General features: G+C 40.3%; 1 protein-coding gene across 1 annotated transcript in view; it reads left to right on the top strand.

The window, feature by feature from the left end:
- The window catches only part of LOC132822263 (guanine nucleotide-binding protein G(i) subunit alpha-2), a 249,390-nt gene that overhangs the window by 222,827 nt on the left and 4,961 nt on the right, over nucleotides 1-21,602 (top strand). Inside the window, exons 7-8 of the mRNA XM_060835406.1 lie at nucleotides 3,328-3,481; nucleotides 17,188-17,405. Of these exons, the coding sequence (XP_060691389.1) occupies nucleotides 3,328-3,481; nucleotides 17,188-17,378 (345 nt within the window). The 3' untranslated portion in view covers nucleotides 17,379-17,405. The remainder of the gene's footprint in view (nucleotides 1-3,327; nucleotides 3,482-17,187; nucleotides 17,406-21,602) is intronic.

Here is a 21,602-nt window from a genome sequence, read left to right as displayed (position 1 = left end):
GTTTCAATTTAGAGAACATCCTGGTGAGTCTCCTCACACCCTTCGTAACCAATGTTTCCTATTGTGTGGTGACCTTTTGCTCTACCTGTCCATATGCTTTCTCAGAATAGCACTAAATCTCTCTGAATTTGTGACCAGTAGCAGTAAAAAACTGTCTTGTTGGCTTGCAATGAATTACCTTAAAATATAATCACCTGCATTCGTTTTAAGATTTCTGCACCTTCTGTATCCTTTACAATTAAGATTAGATTAGATTATTTACAGTATGGAAACAGGCCTTCGGCCCAACAAGTCCACACTGACCTGCTGAAGCGCAACCCACCCATACCCCTACATTTACCCCTTATCTAACACTACGGGCAATTTAGCATGGCCAATTCACCTGACCCGCACATCTTTGTGACTGTGGGAGGAAACCGGAGCACCCGAAGGAAACCCGCGCAGACACTGGGAGAATGTGCAAACTCAACACAGTTTGAGGCGGAATTTGAACCCAGGTCTCTGGCATTGTGATGCAGCAGTGCTAACCACTGTGCCACCCACTAAGTTATTCAAGTTGATATTACTTGTATTCTGAGCAGTGGAATTGCCTTTCCTTTGTTCCATGGTTAAATCTTTGAGGCTTTATCGAATGCCCCTTCTAGCATGTCAGCTGTTATCTTCAAATTTGGTGATTTCTTCAACTATTCATATCGTAATATTGTAACAAATATTTTTGGTCTTTTTAAGTTGCTGTCATGCTTCAGTTAAAACATCCGGAATGAGGGGCTTATGTCCGAAACATCGATTTTCCTGCTCCTTGGATGCTACCTGACCTGTTATGCTTTTCCAGCACCACACTTTCAACTCTGATGTTGAGCACCTGCAGTGTTCACTTCCTCCTAAAGTTATCATAGTCTAACCTCGACTGCTGGGCTACTCTCATTAGAGAGATAACTGGTGGTTTAACTTGAGGCTCATCACACCTTGGGCAATGGGAGAGGTTGAGAAGAGGAGCCTTTCATGGTAACTTTAACAAGAGCGGGAAATTGGATCATGCTGTTGGCATCACCAATCAGCCAATAAGCCAGTTGAGCTAACCGACCTGCTAAAAACATAGTACAGGTCAATTTTAAGAATAGAGTTATACAACAGAAAAGCAGACCTTTTTGATCCAACTCCATGCTGATCAGGTATCCTGAACTGAATTCGTCCCATTTGCTTGTGATTGCCTCATATCCCTCTCAAATCTTTCCTATTCATGTACCTGACCACATTCCTTTTGAATGTTGTAATTGGATCCAAGTCTACCAGCTCCTCTGGCAGCTCATTCCATACACACACCACCCTCAGTGTGAAAAAGTTAATCTCCGGTCCTTTTTAAAATCTTTCTCTTCTCACCTGAAATCTATTCTCTCTACTATTAGACTCCCCTGCCCCTCCCCCCAAAAAAATCTTGGCTATTCACCTTATCACGTCATAGTTTTAAAAACCTCTGTCTGGTCACCAGTCAGCCTCCTGTACTCCAGGGGGAAAAATCCCAGCCTGTCCTCATAACTCAAGCCCTCTAGTCCTGGCAATATCCTTATCCTCTCTGTATCCTTTCTAGTTTACAACATCAAAATAAAATCTTTAATTACCTACTAATTGTAAGAAACAAATTAAAATGCAATGTCAAACATGCATGCACATGTATTAAATTTAAAAAGGGGGATGTGTCAGTTACAGAGACAAAAATAAAAGTTACTTGGTTTAAAAATTCTTAAGAGCCCTTGAGGTGTTACAGCTGTTCAGTTATTAACTTGTAATCCCAACAGTGGCAAAGTGTAGAGTTCCTGTTGCATGGTTGTTTCCCTAGTTTGATTTCTTAATGGGGTGTGGTGAGAAGAGAAGAGAGGGAGATACTGAGTCTTTCAGGTCTTACTGTTACAAACTTGCTTTTCCTTCTGTCTGCTGTGCTGCTAAAAGATGACTGTTGAAATATGGTTTGTTTGTGTAATTCCAAGTATAGCTGCATTGTCTTTCCAAGTTGAACAGTTGTAGGCAAAAATTCATGTCTGATATCTGTGACCAATTGTCCAAATGTGAATTGAATCAGGAGATGCACATTTCTTGACTCTGATTTCAGTTATTTTAGATAAATGGTGATTTCATTGCAGATAGTTTTGTTTATTCTGCATTGATTTCCTGGACTTGTCTCAATCTGTGGACAGGTGATCATGGCAACTATTTTAGGAATTTACTGTTTTTTTTAATGTAAAACCACTTTAATCCATGAAAGGTCTCAGGTATTAAAATCAGATGATGGATGTTGAAAGTTGAAAATTGAAAGCCATATTTATCATTCTAGTAACACTTATAAAATTGATATCCAGTGTTAAATGGGATGTGATCAATGGATGCCGATTAATTAATAAGCCCAAGCTCAAGGCAGGAACTGCCTGCTTTTCCAAATCTCTTGTACACCATTTGGAAAATGGGAAGTCAGAAACCTTGCTTTTCATTTAATTATTTTTCTGAGATGGAGAAGCTGAGATGAAGAGGGCTTGTGCTCACTGAGGGGTGAGGAGAATCTATATATCACATTGAAGAGAAACGCTCTTCTCTGTTCTCACTCCCACTCTGTCTTTATGGGGTACTGTGCCAGTGCCATGATGAGTTCACTTTACAATGTTTTGGGGAATAATGTCTGGGGAATAATGTCTAAAGAATATTGTCCTTGCCTCAAGTTATCAGGATGGTTAAATGCTTTGAAGAAAATGAGTAGATGTACCTGGATTCAAACCTCTTACTGGCTGATGGGATTAATATTTCCTTGTTAAGAATATGATCTGGTAAAATGGATGTAGTAGAATGAAAACTGTTTCATTTGTCCAGTTTGAGGTTTGAGCATATTATGTAGAGTACACCAAAATTGTGTCTGATCAATTTGGGAGTGCTTGATGTTGACTCCAGAGGACAAGAGATGGGAAGCATTCAATATCATAGTGTTAAACGTCCTTGGATTTTTAGAAAGAACACAAGTGACCTGTCCCCTAGATATCTGCTGAAGGGCTTATGCGTGAAATGTCGACTCTTCTGCTCCACGGATGCTGCCTGACCAGCTGTGCTTTTCCAGCACCATACTTTTTAACTCCAATCTCCAGCATCTGCAGTCTTCACATTCCCTTAGATTAAGTCAGACTTTGAAGAGATCACTGATCCAAACGTTTTTTAAGAATTAATGTTGTTTTGTAGAAAGCAGGTGTGCGTGGAATATCTGGGTTCTGCATTGCTTATTAAGTTGATTCACACTGCACTAGGCTGGAAGTAAGCATTTCATAGTGAAGTCACTCTCCTCTGTTCCAGAATCGTATGCATGAGAGCATGAAACTTTTTGACAGTATTTGCAACAACAAATGGTTCACGGATACTTCGATCATCCTCTTCCTCAACAAGAAGGATCTCTTTGAAGAGAAGATCACCAAGAGTCCCCTGACTATTTGCTTCCCTGAGTATTCAGGTAGGTGCTTAGATGTGTTCTTTCTTTGCTTTCTCATGGAGTGGCAAAGGCTAACATTGTGACCAGTCCCCAAATGCTCTTGAATGGAATGACTGTTTCAGAGGGCATTTAAGAGTCAACCACATTGCTGTGGATCTGAAAGCATGTTTATTGCAGACGATGTAAGGAATGACTGGTTTCTTTCCCTGAAGGACTTTAGTGAAACAGATGAGTTTGGATTACATGGTTAATTGAAGGCGGAAGGAAAGGTGGAGTGCTCTATTTTTAGAGAGACAGGTTTTCCTGTTATACCCTGTCTATTCTGGAGAGGAGTGAGACGGTGTGAATCAGCCCTATGTTACATGTCTCCCTGCTGAAAATGTGCCTGACTGAGGCATGTAAAATCCACTCCCAGCTTTCAATCCAGGATTCATTAATCGCAATTCAATTCCACCAGCCGCCTGGTGAGATTTGAACCCACATCCCCAGAGCATTAGCTTAGGCCCTTGGATCACTAATCTGGTGACCTTACCATTTTCCCCCTTGCCACAGTAAAAGAAAATTCTGGGTTAAAATAGCTGAGTTGATCAGCATTTGACATTAACAGAATGTTTGGTGAACATTTTGGGTGTTACTGTCTATAAAAGCTGGTGGAATCTAAGAGGTCAACACATCTGCAGATTAACCCCCTGTTTGCTCTTCGGATACTGATTGACATTAGCATTTCTAACCTGTTTTTGTTTGTGGTTTCTAATGTTCTGCATTCTTTTCAGATCTGAATATTCCTTTGTTCCAATTTGGCATAGTTCAAAGAAATAGATGTCACTGATGCAAAGTGAGACTGATCTTGATTTTTGACCTTTTTCCAAAAGAAACTTTGTGGCAAAGAAAGGTTTCCTCCATCCACTTGGTGCAGTGAAATGTTAAATGACGCTTGATTAAAATATCAGTTCTGTTGTAACCAGCGCATAAATGACGCCCACGTCCCTTTTTATTGTTTATTTTAGAAACTCAAACACAAAAGTATGTCATCATGTAAATATGAGATAAAGTGAGGATCAAAATGGAGTAGAACAATTTCACATATTCAAGTTCACTTCACAATTCATGGGCGGCAAGGTGGTGCAGTGGTAAGCACTGCTGCTTCATCGTGCTAGGGTCCCAGGTTTGATTCCAGTCTTGAGCAACTGTCGGTGTGGAGTTTGCCCTTCTCCCAATGTCTACATGTGTTTCCTCACACAATCCAAAGATTTGCAGCTTGGGTGGATTGGCCATATTAAATTGCCCACAGGGTCCACGGGTGTGCAGGCTAGGTGGGATATGCAGGGTTACAGGGATAAGATAGAGGAGGAGGGTTTGGGTGGGACTTTTGGTGTTGACTCAATGAATTGAATGGCCTGCCTCCATTCTGTAGGTATTCTATGAAAGTATATGCCTTTACAAAGTACCATCAAATAATTTTAGGATTAATGTCATTTCAAGTGATCAGAGACCCTTAATGTACAAATCCCTGTAATACTGCATTAAGAGTCAAGATTTCAGGAATAATATTCAGAATATTATTAAATATTACTCAGTATTATTGACCTTGGCGAAGGTGCAGTACTGTTTATCAGTCTATTACTGGGAATAATATAGTTAAGTTATGGGACAGTTTTGCAGTCTGAATAACGAAGGATAGGAAAGATTTACTTGGCATGTGGAAAATGGTTGAAAGACTTGATAGAATAGCGTGAGAACATTTCCTCAACTTGTCCTCAATTTTGGAACCCAAACTGAGTGGTGGGTGGCATAACCTTAAATTTGCAGCAAGGCCACTCAGTGGTAATATCAGGATGCAGTCTGTCAAACAAAGACATGTAGCAATCTGTAGTACCCTTTCTGAAATGGTTCTTGGGCTCAGTTAGTAGAAACTTTCACCACAGAAATTAGAACTGTTTTTGTGATTGGGCAGGGGTGTTTGGATTTTAGGAGCTGTGTCATCAAGGCAGGTGGATAGACCTGAGGTGCAAATCAACCGTGATCTAATTAAATAGCTTTATCATGTCCCCATGTGCCCGTCAGATCCACCCTAGGGTGACACGGTGGCTCAGTGGTTAGCACTGCTGCCTTACAGCGCCAGTGAGCCAGATTCAATTCAAGCCTCAGGCAACTGTCTGTGTGGAGTTTTCACATTCTCCCTGTGCTTTGGTTTCCTCCCACGGTCCAAAGATGTGCAGATTGGCCATGCTAAATTGCCCATAGTGTTCAGGGGTGTGTAAGTTAGGTGCATTAGTTCGAGGCAAATGTAGAGTGATAGGGTAGGGGAATGGGTCTGGGTCGGTTACTCTTTGGAGGGTCGATATGGACTTTATGGGCCAAAGCGCCTATTTCTAAACTCCAGGGGTTCTGAGATGCCTCCTCTTCGTCGCCCTTTTTATTTTGCTAGATGTGTAATTGGTTTTTCAGAAGGGAGAACCTGGTCACCACAAATACATTGCAGCCTTATCGATTCCAGGTGCATAAAGTATGAATTGGTTGATATGATCACTCGGGCTGACACGTGGCTGTGCATTTCTGTATTATAAAGTGTGCAGTCCAGTTCATCGCATTTCCCTCGATGTTAGCGTAGTCCCAGGCATTCATAGATTTCCGTTTCTGACGTACTGGCACTGACCCAAATAAGTAAGCCATCTATTTAACAGTTTTGTGTTTCATGAGCTTGTCTTCCATGACTTTGAGATTGCACTGAGCTGACTGCAGATGGCCCCTAAGTACAGTAAAGGGGAAGTCTGGTGGAGGCGGTAGGGCGGAAGTAACCCAGCTGTGCCTTTGGTGTGACTGTACGGAGACAGTCACTGGCAAGCTGCAGTGAGACTTTGGATGACATTGGTTAATTGTGTAGACATTATCCATTGTAACCACATCAGCATTTACAGGAAACAAAAAAACTGGTTTTGCTCTGTGAGGCAGCTGGTTGTGCTATTTGGATCTAAAATATATTGTATGCATTCCGATCTAATTTTACCATAAATTGTTTGATTTCTGCTGCACCGTATACTTAAGAGTATCTTCTTAGACAGCTCCTGCACAGCTGTTACTTCGTACTATTTATGGCTAACACTTCCCTGTTTGTGAGGTGGAATATCACTCTCTTTTTGATGCGTTCTATTGCTTTTCTTTTGAGCTTTACAGACGCCTTTATATTGCTTTATGCACACAAGCAACGTGTTTTGGCATAAGGTTGTTGGTGTAAATGTTGCTGAAAAGTATGTATGTGTATAATTTGTATTCAGAACAAATAGTGACACATTGTTTTGTACTAAAGCTACACCTTTTCCCTAGTTTCCACCCACAGGGTATATGAGGTTGGGAATCCAGTAGGTGTATTGCAAATGTTTGGACAGACTTTCTATTCAACCCTCCGTTTACCCTCCAGTATTTTGTTTTCTCTGTTGAATGTGCCTTTTCTAGCTGAAGGAAATGATGGACATAAAACACTCAGAATGAGTTAATTTACCAGTGCTACTTAGATCCAGCAGAAAGAGTGCAGTATCCTGATGACCTGGAGTCTGGTATTGCACAGGGCAGAGAGCGATCTGTTCAGCCATGCCAAGCTATGTCTGTCATCCAGTTGTTTAAAGTATATAGCACATTATTTTTCATTAAATCAGTTCTAAAGTTGAGGAAAGCAATTTCACTTCAGTTCAGAATTAAGGAAGAGGAGAGAGAGAGCAAGTGCACGCCTACAGAACGATTCACCTTCTATCCATAGCAATGAAAATTTTCGAATCTATTGTGAAGAATGTGATAAATCGACACATGGATAATAATGATCTGATTGGAAAACAATGGTTATAGATTTGTGAATGGGTGTGTGTTTGATGAGCTTATTTGAGATTTTTGAGGATGTTACTAACGATTGAGGGGTGTCAGTGAATGTAGCATACTTTGATTTTCAGGAGGGTTTTGATTTTTAAATATGTGATGAAGAAACGCAGTTGTGTGGAATAAGGATAGGCCATCTAGAAAGCAGGGGAAATAAATAGGTCAATGCCACTTTGGCAGCCTGTGACTTGGGTACCACAAGAATCAGTACTTGGGCCTCAACAGTTCACTGTTTTAGATATGGGGGAATAAAACATAACATTTTGCAGTTTATGAATGACATAAAATGAGCACAAAATGTGTGCTGTGAGAAGGATGCACAGCAACTAAGAGAATTTGGATAGATTGAGTGAGCAGACCAGGACATAGCAAATGGGATATAATGTGGAATCTATTTTCATTTAGGACTGTGGGCATCACTAGCTTTACCAGCATTTAATTGCCCTTGAGAAGGTGTGATGAGCTTCTAGGACAGCAATAGTTCATGTGGTTGAAGTGCACCCACAATGCTGTTCGGGAGGGCCTTTCAGGATTTTGATACCACAACAGAGAAGGAACGGTGATATATTTCCAAGTTGGGGCGTTGAGCATCTTGAAGAGGAACTTGCAGGTGGTGATTTTCTCCATGTATCTATTGTCCTTATCCTTCTAGATGGTGGTGGTCATGGGTCTAAGAATTTTTCGAATATCTGCAATGCATCTTGTAAACACTGCTGCACCTGAGCATCTGTGCTGGAGAGAGTGAATGAGGATATGGTGTCATTGAGGTGATACATTTTATTAAAAGGAGTATTTCTTAACTGGTAAAGAGGCTAGAAAGTGTAGGTGTACGAAGGGTCGGAGGTGTCCTTGTCCATAAGTCATGAGAGCCAACATGCAGATACAGCAAGGAATTTGGAAGATTGATTCTATGTCAGTGTTTATTGTAAGTGGGGAATTTGAGTATAACAGTAATGAAGTTGTGCTTCAGTAATTTAAAACCTTGGTTAGACTATGCCTGGAGTAATGTTGTGGTCCCTTTACTGTGGGAACGATGTCATGTTGTAGAGGGACTGCTAAAGAGATTCACAAACTTGTGCCTGAGATGGCAAGAATATCTTAGGAGGAGAGGCCAGGTAGATACAGGAAACCTGTTTCTCTGGGATGCAAATTTCAAAACAAGGAGACTGAGGTGAGAATTTCCCTTACCTGGAAGACTATGAATTCTCTATTCCAGAGGGCCATAACAGCTCAGTCATTGAATACGTTGAAAGTAAAGATTGATGGGGTGTGAAATCCTGATGATGGAAAGAGTGTGTTTGGGGTAAATAGCAGTCAAGTAAATGAGACATGACCATACTGAATGGTGAAGGAGTCTTGACAGACTGAATGGTCTCGTTCTGTTCCGGTGTGTGTAGAAGCGAAAGCAATTTGCAATCAAAACCAGCTTCAGTGAAGAAAGGTAGACTGAGGAGCAAGCTTCTTGATGGCAGAGAACTCTTTTTAAAAATAAGTTGAAGCTTTGTACTATGTCAGTGACATAGAGAGGTCTTGCAAAAACAGTTTACAATACTTCCTCAACTATAGATATAAACAACATTTTAAAAAGATTTAGTTCCTCAACTAATGTACTGTGTGGCAGAGAACCTTTTTTCCTTTGAAAGTAAAGTCTACAGCTATTCCTTAATGGCAGTTACAAATAATGGGATAAGTTTAAAAACTAAAGTTTAGCTCAGTAGCTGTACTAACAGCATAGAACTGTTGAAATAACAGTATTTCACGATTACAGGGCACTGGTGTAATGATGCCAACGCTATCCCAACTTGCAAATAACATGGCCAGGAAGCAAAAGCTGTTAAATGGAGGATGGAGTTTAAGAAGACCAGGCCATTTAAAAATTGGTTCTTAAATCAAAATGTGCGATACAGAGACTTTTAACCAGGACTACCTGTACTTGACATATTACTATTCCACCCCGGATAAAAATAATTGATACAGTTCTGAATTCGTGTCAGGAAAACGCGAACAGGAGTAAGCTGTTCAGCTCTTTTTGAGTCTCCTGTCATTCAGTTTACAAGATGCACAGCAGCAGGTATGCCAAGGCTCCTTTGACAGGACCTTCCAATCTTGTGTCTTGGCAAACCAGGGCAGCAGGCCTTGAGAATGTCAACATTTGAAAGTTATTTTCCAAATCTCACTATTCTGAAATGGAAGTATATAGCTGGTCCTTCTTTAAACTTTACCACTCTCAGCTAAAAATCTGAAATCCATCTATTTTCTATTGAACTTTTTTCAGGGAGAGAGTTGCAACTTCCACTCTACTTTTCTTTCAATTACTTTAGGTTACATTGAGAGTAGGGCTACTCTAGAACCAAGTTATAGATACTGTACAAATGAGGGTGGGGCTGTTCCATAATCTGTCCCCATTCACAAAAATATCCAGCAACCAAATGGCTGTTACAGCTTCCTCTCCAATATCATATACCACCTAATGCACAAGTGGCGCACAGCTGCTGCTGAATGCTCAGATCAGCACTGTCAGCTTTTCCACAGCATACACTACTCTGTAATTTTCATTCTTGATATGTTAATCACTGCTTTACAGTTTGGAATCAGTACCACTTCTAACTTGGACTGCTTTCGATCCTGGCATTTTAATTAAATCCATGACTCTGTGGTTTCTGATGTCAGAATTTCTATAGAGCTAGTGCAATTGTAGTTTTGTTTGGGTCCATGTCCTGTTTTCTAATGCCCACAGCAATTGTAACCAAGCCTACGTTGATACGAACCCCTGAAATACTCCGAGGTTGCCTTTAGAATTCTGACAATTGATTGAACTGTTATGAAATTTGCAGTTAACAGAGGTTCCCTTTGTGGGTGAATGCACCACCCAGTGTGGTACTGAGCTATGCAGGTCCAAAAGAACCCAAATTCCATACCTTGTCTCTGCCAGTTTATTTAATATCTAGTGTGAATTGGACATTGGTGTCTATGAAATACCTCAGGGTAAGGAAGTATTGTGTGTTTACAAATCTCTAATGTCTCATTATTTTCTTTCCTAGCTTGCCATTAGAGTCAGGGAGAATTTCTCATTTATATTTTTAACCCTAAATTGGCTTGAATTATTAATATTTTTGTCTCTCTAGGTAGATCACATGGTTTTAGATAATATATAAAGTGGGTACTTAACATGTTCCAATTGTATGAGTCAGACTGGATAGATCAGAGGTCTTTTCCTGCCTACATTGTACTTCTGTACTTTGCAGTTGTATGACTTTGGTTGTTGACGGGACTGTCAGAGCTCAGGAGGCTGCCAGCCAGAAAGAGATTTCCATTTGATCATAATGGTCAAGATTCAAGGGGGATAAGGGAGTGCAAATGGATTGACTGACAGTCCCTTTCGGACTTTGCAGTGTTATTTTTCCAAAGTACACTTGCATATTGAAACCTTAGTAATTGGGGTGTAAAATGTGAACATTTACTGTTTAGATTTGAGGATTTTTATTTCATTTTAAGTTTCCTTAGGTTTTCAGCTTAGATTGAAGGTGTTTTAGCAGACACCAAAAAGGAAACCCCATCAAGTTGTCCAAATCTGGTCTGACCTACTGCTGAGACTTGCAACTTGGATAAGGGTGGGGCTCTTGTAATTTAGCAGAGTTTGCAGATTCAGCATCTGCTCTAGGATGTGACTGTGTGTAATGTAAGCCAACCCACCAATAGAGTATTGAGAGAGTGCTGCTGCATCAAAGTTGTTTTCTTTCACATGAAATGCTTACCAAACATGCTGCCTGTCACCTCCGGTATATTCCATGCTTGGCAGACACTTCATTCCTCATCAGTATGCCACTTTGCAGTGAAGTTTCCCACAATGATAGGTAGTTTATTCTATTTGCCATCATTCTCATTACTCCGTCACATAATGATCTATGTGCTAGGAAAGCTTGCATTTTCATGTGATATTCCCCCTTAAGGACCTGGGGAGCATTTTGAAAGAGGATTAATTTCTTCAAAAGCACATTCCAAATCCACAGCCTCCACTGAGAAGGACAAAGGCAGCAGATGTTCAGGAGCTCAACCACCTGCAGGCTTCCCTCCCAAGTCACACAATGTCTGACTTGGAACAACATTGCTGTTTCTTCTCTGTCACTGGGTCAAAATCGTGGATCCCCTAATAACACTGTTGGTGAACTTACAAGGAGCTCACCAAGTTAGAGCACCTTCACCACCTCAAGGGCAATTACGAATGGGCAAAAAGTGCTGACCTGGCCAAGTCTATGTTCCATGACCCACTGAAGAAAACTTGGTCCCCTGATCATATCATTGTTATGTTTTATTTGGCAGCCTTCTAAACTGTCCTGCTATTGAAGAAAAGCCAGAAGAAAAGAACAGGGACTATGTTACTTTGTGTTATTCAGTTGGGAACTGTAGAGAGCTGAAGGCCAAGATGTTGCGGACTGGTGAAGAACCATGGGAGAAGAAGGAGTTCAAGTTTTAATGTTATCAGAGCCTGCAAGACCATTTAAAGGGCTAGAGTAAAAGGGGGTTGGAGAAACTAGATCTTAGAGATTCTGTACATCAAGACCGTTGCAATCCAAGTGAGTGTGTCTGCCTTGTATTGACCATGCAGAAGGAAGTTGGATTATAACTACTGGTGGATGGGTCAAAGCAGTTGGGAAGTGATAAGTCCTACATGGAGGCAGTTGGAAAGACTGAAAGATTGAATATAATCCCATATTTGTGCAGGTAGTATTGAGCGTTCTGTACTTATTTTAAAAATTGGTCATTTATAGTGAAATTTACCGTTTTATTTCAGATATGCTTTTACCAGTTAGTTATGCTTGAATCATGTCGATTTTAGTTTTTTTGCAATAATACTTTTGAAAAAGTGAAATTTTGTCAATCGGTTTCTTTCTGTCAGCATCATGGAAGTTCCCTTTTTTTTAGATTATTGATTTCTCTGGAGATTTTAACAACGATTAAGTTGAAAAGTAGGTTGTGGATCAGTCAGTATTAATGCATAGATGCACCCATATCCATAAGCCAAGGCTGCTTATTAAAAAAAAATCTTTCCATGTCATAAACCAGTTCTGTTTCCCTTGGTTACTTGGTTAAACTGAACCTTGGCTTATAATATGGAGGTTGCACAATTAATAGCTTAGATTGTCTCAGCTAAGCCCCATCACCAATGATCTCATCTATGTTCTTGACAATGGAGACTTCATTTCTCTAATGCTGACCACTACAGATCTTTTTTTCTCAAAAGTCTTAACTCAGAACTCCTGCATGCAGCTAAATGCAAGACACACTCTCTATCTTATTCATGATTTGGAGATGCCGATGTTGGACTGGGGTGTACAAAGTTAAAAATCTCGGAACACCAGGTTATAGTCCAACATGTTTAATTGGAAGCCCACTAACTTTCGGAGCGACGCTATCACCTGATGAAGGAGCGTTGCTCCGAAAGCTAGTGTGCTTCCAATTAAACCTGTTGGACTATAACCTGGTGTTGTGTGATTTTTATCTTATTCATCTCTATCTCGTCCTTTCACTGCTGATCTTGATTGTTTCTTCTTGCCTAGCACATTCCCTGCTTTTCAGTAACAATACAGCTTCATTCCACCTGTCCTCTGTATGGTCCTACAACCCAGCAGCCTCACGGTGCTCTTCATTCTATAGACTACAGCATCACCTTCTTCCCACCATAAGCGCACTGTTTTAGCATTAGTCTCAAAAATGTTAATTCCCACGAGGTACCACTCTGGAATTCTCTTTCTAAGCTTTCCAGAGCACTTTCCTGAATTTCTCTTCACCATTTTCTTAGCATCCATTTCTTCTCTTTCGGTCACCATGTGGTGTTTTATTGCCTGAAACACACATCAATTTGTGAATGTCTATAAACATGGAGTTAATATGCATTAATTGCAACAGAGACAGTTTAACTTATTATGAATTTCAGCTTGCTTTCGTGCACCAAGGCATAATTATTTTGCTAATGTAAGTTGAGTGATCTTGGAAAAAAAACTGTAAAATCAATACAGTAGTTTGTTTCCCAGCTTCATATCATCTCTGAAAACTTCCATTATGGAAAAATGTTAAGTTGTTGAACCTTAAATCATATTGTAACAATGTCAATCATCTGGCAATTAGCCTATCATAAAAGGATTTGTAGTATTAATGCAAAATGCAACTCAGAGTTGAGAAATGCGAATAGACTTTTGATGTTTGGCCCTCTGCAGTTGGTGAGCAGATTTCTGGCAGATACTATGCATACACAATGGATGCAGATTCGCTTTTCATGTATGTCTGGCACTTTACAGTTAACGAGCGATTCACTGTCATGCTTCTTGCACTTTGGATGAAAGGGACTGACTTATTCCCATCTGGTGTTATCTAGCTTGCATTAATTTTACGTATTCTGAGACCCACACTTCACTCTGTAGCAGAGAATAACTTTTTATGTCAGTTCCTGCATTAACACCAATGGTCCTTCTGCCAAGTGCAGTTGGCAGTGATACTTGTGCTCTCCAGATGTTCTTGTTTGGAAAGGAGCTGGCTATATTTGTATTTCTGTGCCCCATGGAGCACAGCCCTCTGCTCCTGAAAGATCTGCTCATAAGATTAGTGAGAGAAAATTCAACATTAATTTCCAAAATGGAATTCATGAAATATCAGAAATTGAACATTTTTAGGGATTTGGAGGAAAAGACATGAGTGGGACAAGTTGGGTAACATTTTCATAGAGCTGTTAAGAGGAATGATGAGCCAAATGACGACCTGTTCTATATAATTCTGCACAAGTTGTTCCTTATAAACTTGACCACTTGGGACCATGTGTTAAGGCATCAGTAAATCAATAATAGTCTGAGAGCTTGGAAAATGTTCATGAGCAGCTTTGGCATTTTCAGTTTGAAACGTGAGTTTTTTTTCAGATTATTCTCAAATTCTGTGTTCCACTAATTGAAAGAAAGGGAAAGACATTTTTTTCCTCCTAGTTATCTCTCCCTCCCTTCTAAATGTACTTGAGTATGTTGAAATACACTTTACTGCACACATGACCAGTCCATGTGTGACCTTTAACAGTAATATTAGGGATCATTGGAGCATGAAAATGAAGTCTGGTACCTTGCTTGTCTGGTGTCTATGCAAAATTTTCCAACTGGCAGCACTGGATACCATTCAAGAATAGGATTTCTGGTTGAATCATTTCTTATTGCCAAATTGGAGCACACCATGCATCAGGCATTGTACTTTATTCGGTTTAAAATCAGGTGATGCACTTGATCACTGGTCCATAGATGGAATGTGTTTTGTCTTGATTTTTCCTTTGTATTCTCTGACTGATACCTCCCTGTTCAGTTTTTGGATTCCAAGCAGAAAAAGACAGAATTGGAAAATTACTTAGAGAAGGACAGAAAGAACACAGTTTTCATCTAAAAACAGTGTGTGTAGTAACTTGCTTCCATGCTTTTGCAATTGTCACCACCTTATGGGAGAGCATGCAGAATGTCTCCTACATTCTTGCCAGCTCCTCTCTACCACCTTCACCACCAAATAGTCACCTTCATGGAATTTATCTGAACAGAAATGTCACTTGGGTTACAAAAGGTTACATGTTCCCAGGTTTTTTTCAGTTGTCATCCTTTTATTGGTTGCTAGGCATGTCTCCCCCTTTCTTCCCACATCCTCCTCAAAAAAACCTTCTCTTCTCGGAATGTCATTTGTGGGAATTGAAAAGCTGGTTTTTGTTCATCCACCATACAACACTGATGCACCCTTTATTTCTCTCACCCCCCCCCCCCCACTTTGCTGAGTATAACAAGAGGCAAAGATGTAGTCCTGCAGAAACGTTATAGCTTTCAGAATTGTTATTATAGATTTGAAGTGCTTAACTTCTACATAAAATTCTACCAATATAAAAGTAATCCCACTGCTTGGCCAAATATCCAGGCAATTTCTCAGCTTGCTCATTTGAAGCTTCCATTTGCTGCCAAGGTTTGACTCAAATTGTGAAACAGCTTGTCTCACTGAGCCCGTATGGTGTGGAAGCTCACTCTCTTTTGCTAATCCTTTGTGTGCACTTTGCCTCAGGCTTTGGAGACTCGAGACCTGGAAGCAATAATATTAAATAAATCAATGTAAAGGCAGCAGGCAGAGATGGTTGTTTTTAATTAAGTGCTTAACCCACAAGCATTTTCAGAATTGTAATTCTGAGGATTGGAGTAGCTTTCTCCCCAACCCAGGATGGTTAGCTGCTGTTCAGTGCAGCTATACCGGTACAACTATACCATGTGCACAGTCAATTTGCATTGCATCAATACCAGCTCCAGAAGTGAAGACTTTGTAGGTTCAGCATAACAGACATCTGTTCTGTTATCTGATTCTATCTCATTACTTCTCCCTAAACAGGCAGCAAGTCAGAGTACTGAGATGTTTACTGAGTAAGCTTATTTCATGGAATCAAAGAAGTAAGCCATTTGGCCCATCAAGTCCACAAGAACATCTCACCCAGACTCGCCCCATCTCTGTAACCCTACGTTTATCATGGCTAATCCACCTAATCTGCACACCCTCAACACTGTGGGCAATTTAGTATGACCAATGCACCTGACCTGCACATCTTTGGACTGTGGAAACTGGGGAGTACCTGGAGGAAACCCCTACAGACACTGGGAGAAATATACTTTTTGTTATTTTTCTGTCTGTTCTGTTTTAAACCTCCTGAACATTGGGTTGCAGGATCAATGCAGTTAAATGAAATCTTTAGTCCCACTGACTTTGACGACTGAGTCTCAATTTGTTTGAACCAGCCTCCTAGCGCTACTCCATTCCATTTGCACTTCTGTTTTCTGACATTGACCAGATCCATTCCCAATGAATGTAGTAGCAACACTTGAACTCATTTTTCTCCCATGGCTTTCTTATGCTGGTGAAACGAGAAGAGTTGGTAAACCTCTGTTACTAATTCTAGTCTATCTCAAATGAGTGTTCTGATGTGACTTTAATTTCTAAGAGCATGCATACCTTGATGTGTTTCCTGGGAGAAGAATGTGCAATTTTCCTTTAGCAGGTTGCATTGTTTGTGAATCGACGACCTTGGCTTTCATTTTCCTACTTGGGAGACCATTTCAAATGATCATTCTTGTGTTAAGTAGCTCCTCCTCCAATCTGTGTCACATTGATATTTCATGAGCTTAGCTTCTGTGGCTAGTACGTGTTTGTTTAATTTGAAAAGGTTTGTTAATTGTATTTGTCAAATAATATTACTCGTATTCTCTAAGGTCTTCTCTCAGTAACTCCATTTCAGTTTCAAGAGTTTTCCAGTTTTCCTTATCATTGAATTACAATGATCAGGATAAGCCTTATTTATAACAACCTTGTATACTGCCAGTACAGTGTCATGTTTCTCTCTTCTGTCTTGGGAACTAAAACTGGCAATAGCATTCAAGTTGTGATCGAGAGAAACTAAAGGAGAGCCTTTGATCATGTTACCGGCGAATGCTCAGAGTTAGCAGAATTGTGTGTGGTGCTGAGAACATCTTCAACAGTGTGCACCTGAAACTAAATTACCAAAATAGAATTGAAATGTAATTTGACAAGCTAAAATCAATTGATAAGATGTAGATGGAAATAGCACTTCTTTGGTTCTAAGGTTGGCAGCTGCTCGAGAGTGAGAAACTGCATGAATTATTTTCTCCCTCTTCTGAATCAGAGTGGTAAATGAAACTTGAATTGATGGCCATATCAAAATTTACTTGGCTGTGTCCACCAAGCAGACTAAGTGGTTAGGAGCAAAGTTTGAGCACTTGCCAGATTAACTGATCTTTTCCAGTTATTTCTGGTTTCCATGTGAATCATGATTTTTTTTTTCTCTTTGAATGCAGGGGTAAATGAGTATGATGCGGCTTCAGGGTATATCCAGACCAAGTTCGAAGACCTAAATAAACGGAAGGATACTAAGGAGATCTACACACACTTCACCTGTGCCACCGACACAAAGAACGTGCAGTTTGTATTTGATGCAGTCACTGATGTCATCATCAAGAATAACCTGAAGGATTGTGGCCTCTTCTAAGAAATGCAAAGAAAATTGAGGATGATGGTAAGCCACTTGATTTTATATCGTTGGTTCAAGCTGGTCCTCTCCCTCTGAGTAACTTTATTTTCAGCTGCAATTTTTTTCATCCTTTCATTCCCTTGATGGTAGCATCAGGGATCTGGTTTGATTAGATTAGATTCCCTACAGTATGGAAACAGGCCCTTCGGTCCAACCAGTCCACACCGACCCTCTGAAGAGTAACCCATCCAGACCCACCTCCCACTGACTAATGCACCTAACACTATGGGCAATTTAGCATGGCCAATTCACCTGACCTGCACATCTTTGAACTGTGGGAGGAAACCAGAGGCAATCCACGCAGACACTGAGAGAATGTGCAAACTCCACACAAACAATCACCCGAGGCTGGAATCAAACCTGGGACCCTGTGGCTGTGAGGCAGCAGTGCTAACCACTGAGCCACTATTGCCCTTTTGGCTGATTTCGGTGGAACAATGGTATAAATTGCATGTTGATTAAATTTTTGTCACTGAAAGCTGTTTATTCTGATCTCTCTCTGCAAATTCTCTGTAGCTGTAACTCTGTATCCTGTACTCTGTCCAACTACCCTGATGCACTTTGTATAGTACGATCTGCCTATAGCATGCCATTCAACACTGTGTACCTCGATGCAAGTGACAACAATAAATCAATCAAAACTGTAGGGTAATAATGCAAACAAATAGTTTAGCTCCGTTACACTGCTGGGCTCAGCAACTAATCCCAGGTAGCTCGTTCAGATGGTTAATTCTCGACATTTAAGCAATCACACAATTGCAGAAAGGAAGGTGGAAGTCTGTGAGAGTTAATTCTGACTATTAAGCGGAACTCTGAGTTGAGAATGTATGAGATGTGCCTGTGCAGTGGCTTGGTTCTGCTGTAGACTAGACTAATTTGGTGGGGCTAACCAGACTGACCACTTATTTTATAAAGTTCTGCGATTGGATTTCTTTTTCAGTATGTAACAGATTGGATTCAGGAATCCAATGAGCTGCAACAAAACTGTTCTGGGGATCACCAGTCTGCAGTAGCCATTGTACTATACAGCATCCTGTATATACCTATAGAATCCTTTACAAGAGTTGAGCTTCAAGTGACTTTGGAACAGAGGAAGACTTAAGTGTATTTTTTTTAAAAGTCAAGATAGAGTCAATTGATTGAATCCCTATTGATTGAAAAGTCCATAATGAGAGTGCATTGATGTTAAAGATACAGAAAGAGTTCAGGGACCATATGCACTTGAAGACCCATAACCTGCTAACTGTTGACCAAGCGTTTGGAAGTGAGATTAGGTTGGATGATTACTTGCTGTCTGGTCTAAATACAGTGGGTTGAATGGCCACCTTCAATTGTTCCAATAATAGTGATTCACCTATACAAGAACAGATAGGTCTCTGTGCTGTTGCTTGACATTCAGATTGATATTCTTTTACCCAGGTGTATTCAGTCTTACATGTTGAGATTATAAGCTAGTTCCTGGCTTTAAAACTGATGAAATCTGCCTTGCGTTGACCTCACCTTGAGCTCTACTGGTCATCACATACTCCAGCTATTGAGATACGATCTTAATCTGTCAGCAGCGAATGACAATTTGTTTTGAATCTCTGTACTTTTTAAACTTGAAACAATAGGATTATTTTGTATTAATGTAATCAATTAAAAGAATAAAAATGATGGCAGGCATTTTCCTTAAATTCTATCCTCGATCATGAATTGATAGTTTTTGAAGTGTTCTAACCATACTAGATGAGGCAATAGCCTCGTAGTACTATTCCTAAAATATTAATTTAAAAATCTCACAACACCAGATTATAGTCCGACAGGTTTAATTGGAAGCACATCAGGTGATAGTGGAGGAAGGAACGACGCTCCGAAAACTAGTGTACTTCCAATTAAACCTGTTGGACTATAACTTGGTGTTGTGTGATTTTTAACTTCGTACACCCCAGTCCAACACTGGCATCTCCAAATCATAAAATATTAATGCTCCTTAATTAGAGAACCTCACAATGAACAAGTAGAGCTAAGGGCCTTTTGATGTGCTGCAAGACATCTCACTGAAATTGGCAATCATAAAAGGGCAGATGGAATTCTTGGGGGAGAAAGTGAGGTCTGCAGATGCTGGAGATCAGAGCTGAAAATGTGTTGCTGGAAAAGCGCAGCAGGTCAGGCAGCATCCAAGGAACAGGAGATTCGACGTTTCGGGCATAAGCCCTTCTTCAGGAATCATTCCTGAAGAAGGGCTTATGCCCGAAACGTCAAATCTCCTGTTCCTTGGATGCTGCCTGACCTGCTGCGCTTTTTCAGCAGATGGAATTCTTGGTTTTGTATATTGTAGCATAGGCTATTTAAGAAAAAGCTAATGTTGAAATTGTATAAGACTATAGTTTGGTAGCAATTACAATATTACATGTAATTATAGGAAGAACACAAATGCATTAAAAATGAACAACATACACTATTTACTAGAAGTGCACTTTCACACTGAAATGAAAGGTATTGTCCTGATTTGAGGTAATCAAGATTACGAAAAGATGTGATAAGTGAGATTGTTTCCACTGGTTGGCAAGACATTAAGTGGATGTAAATTTATGGTACAAAGGTGGAAATTTAAAAAAGAATTCTCTGAGATAATTAACATTTAGAAGTCCGTGCCGCAAACAGCCACTAAAATAGGATTTATAAACATGTTTAAAGACCAATTAAATAACTTGAAAGTGAAATTTTAAAGGATGTTGGGGAAGGGAATGAATTGGATAGCATAAATTCAAGTAACAAATAAAAATAGCTGCACAGACTGTACACTAATTGACCTGTTTCTGTGCTCTAACATTTGAATTCTGCTCGTTGGCTTCAGACACTAAAATAAACTGATTCTCTTGGTAGAAATTGAATCATTGTTACCTGCATGTACATCTATGTGCACTGCTGTGCTCATTCTTAACCTTGAATGTTAAATTACCATCATAATGGGGATCAGCTTGGGGTGGCATGGTGGTTCAGTGGTTAGCACTGCTGTCTCACAGCCACTGGGACTCTGGTTCAATTCCAGCCTCGGGTAAATGTCTGTGTGGAATTTGCACATTCTCCCTGTGTCCGTGTGGGTTTGCTCCAGTTGCTCTGGTTTTCCTCCCTCAGTCCAAAGATGTGCAGGTTAGGTGGATTGGCCGTGCTAAATTGCCCATAGTGTTAGGTGCATTAGTCAGGGGTAAATATGGGGAATGGGTCTGGGTGGATTACTCTCTGAGAGTCGATGTGGAGTTGGGCTGAAGGGCCTGTTTCCATGCTGTAGGGAATCTAATCTAAAAAATGTACCAGTAGGTGGGGCAGACAAGCAGTGTTTTTAGTTTTGCAGAAAATTTCTAACTTGATAAACTGTGGAAAGTAGGAGACTTTGCAGGGAGAAGATTGTGAGCAAATTTGGACTGTTGACCAAAAACATTTTAGGGCAATACAGTGCTCAGTTAATTTGTATTGGCTTGTTCTCAGAAGGTGCGGTTATTTTAAAATTCTTTAATGGGGTGTAAGCAAAACTAGCATTTGTTGCCCATCCCTTGATTGTTAAAGCAAGTTAATCAATTTTCACCAGAGCTACAGGAGAAACGGGTATCCTCACCCCTGTGATAAAGCTGGGGGGGGGTTGGGGTTTGGATACAGAGAGAGATTAGTCAGGGTGACATTGAGGATCAGTGTCCTGAATAATTGGCTTTGCAGCTCGGTTGATTTAGTCAGTCACTTTTGCAGTGCCAAGTAGTTAATACAGAACTTTATGCAGGAGGTTTAAATGCTACTATCCAGATCAAATCTGCTCACTATTGGAATCCCACCAGAGCAGGTGAAGTTTGAATTCCCTAATCATGTCAGATGACACCAAAATTGGAGGTATAGTGGACAGTGAAGAACGTTACCTCAGAGACTAACTGGATCTTGATCAGATGGGCCAAAGGGCCGAGTAGCAGCTGATAGAGTTTAATTTATATAAATGTGAAGTGCTGCATTTTGGAAAGGGAAGTCAGGGCAGGACTTATACACTTAATAGTAAGGTCCTGAGGTTTTTTGCTGAACAAAGAGCCCTTTGAGTGCAGCTTCATAGTTACTTCAAAGAGGAGCTGCAAGTAGAAAGGATCGGGGAGACTAGACACCTCCTTGCAGATCGTTTCAGAGAACATCTCTGGGATACTGGCACCAACCAACTCCACC

Source organism: Hemiscyllium ocellatum, chromosome 14, assembly GCF_020745735.1.
Source record: "Hemiscyllium ocellatum isolate sHemOce1 chromosome 14, sHemOce1.pat.X.cur, whole genome shotgun sequence".
Lineage (NCBI taxonomy): Eukaryota > Metazoa > Chordata > Chondrichthyes > Orectolobiformes > Hemiscylliidae > Hemiscyllium > Hemiscyllium ocellatum.
The sequence above is the reverse complement of the archived record's forward strand: the minus strand, read 5'-3'. Positions and strand labels throughout refer to the sequence as shown.